An 881-nucleotide genomic window follows, 5' to 3' on the forward strand; every position below is an offset into this window, starting at 1 on the left:
GAAAGAGAAAAAAATATACAAGTGTAGAGAAGCTTAAAGGATGGAACGTTTATTGTTTTGGGGGGAAGTAAAAGTTGAGTTCAAGGAGAGAAGCTCCTGATAAGGCTGAAGAAGAGGGAGGAAACAAGTAATGAAGTTCTGTATTGCCCAGTAAGAAGGTTAACAGCCATTAAAGAGTACAGTGTAGGGGAGCAAAGTAGTCAGGCAGGCTCTTACAAAGTTCTGTTTGGCAATGGGATGTCTGAGGGGTTGAAAGAAAACCACATTACTGACAAGGGTAGGATTTTGAAATTGTTGAGACGAAAGATGAAAAGGACTTTATACAGAGAATGAAAGGGAAAGGATAACTTTTATAAAGATGCTAGATAAATCTCCAGTGGATTACAGAAGACTGCTGGCTGCCTTGGGGGAAGAAACTGGGTTGTTATAAGATGGCAACTGGGGACCCGGTTTAGCCTCACCCTATTACATTTGAGTTTGTGGCATCATGAGGGTAAAGCTTGGTAGTAGAATGGAATGGAAACAAGACTAGGACATGGGTCATGATTAGCTGTGTTTGCACTGCTGGGAAAAAGCACACATAGGGAAGAAAAGTTTTATTATGGCCCTCTGATCCCTAAACTACAACCTCTGTTGCCAGTTTCCTCAAGAGGAGAGAATTCTGTCCACCAAATTCAATACCGGGAGATGAATTCTTGCCTGAAGGCAGATGATCTGGACCTACAGAATTCTTCAGGTCTGTGAGTTCTTTGAGGGTCTGTAGCCCTGGGGTTCAGACCAGTAGCTGCAGTTGAAGCTGAGGCGTTCTACTTTACATAGTAGTGGAAAGAAATCTCAGACATAATAGGGAGTCTGTGATGTACAAAAGGAAGAAAAGCAGG

General features: G+C 42.5%; 1 protein-coding gene across 1 annotated transcript in view; it reads left to right on the forward strand.

Annotated features, from left to right (window-relative positions):
• CD163 (CD163 molecule) overlaps positions 1–881 on the forward strand; it is a 35,493-nt gene that overhangs the window by 30,107 nt on the left and 4,505 nt on the right. Inside the window, exon 15 of the mRNA XM_007469374.1 lies at positions 641–736. Coding sequence (XP_007469436.1) covers positions 641–736 — 96 coding nt within the window. The remainder of the gene's footprint in view (positions 1–640; positions 737–881) is intronic.

Source organism: Lipotes vexillifer, unplaced genomic scaffold (assembly GCF_000442215.2).
Source record: "Lipotes vexillifer unplaced genomic scaffold, Lipotes_vexillifer_v1.1 scaffold395, whole genome shotgun sequence".
NCBI lineage: Eukaryota > Metazoa > Chordata > Mammalia > Artiodactyla > Lipotidae > Lipotes > Lipotes vexillifer.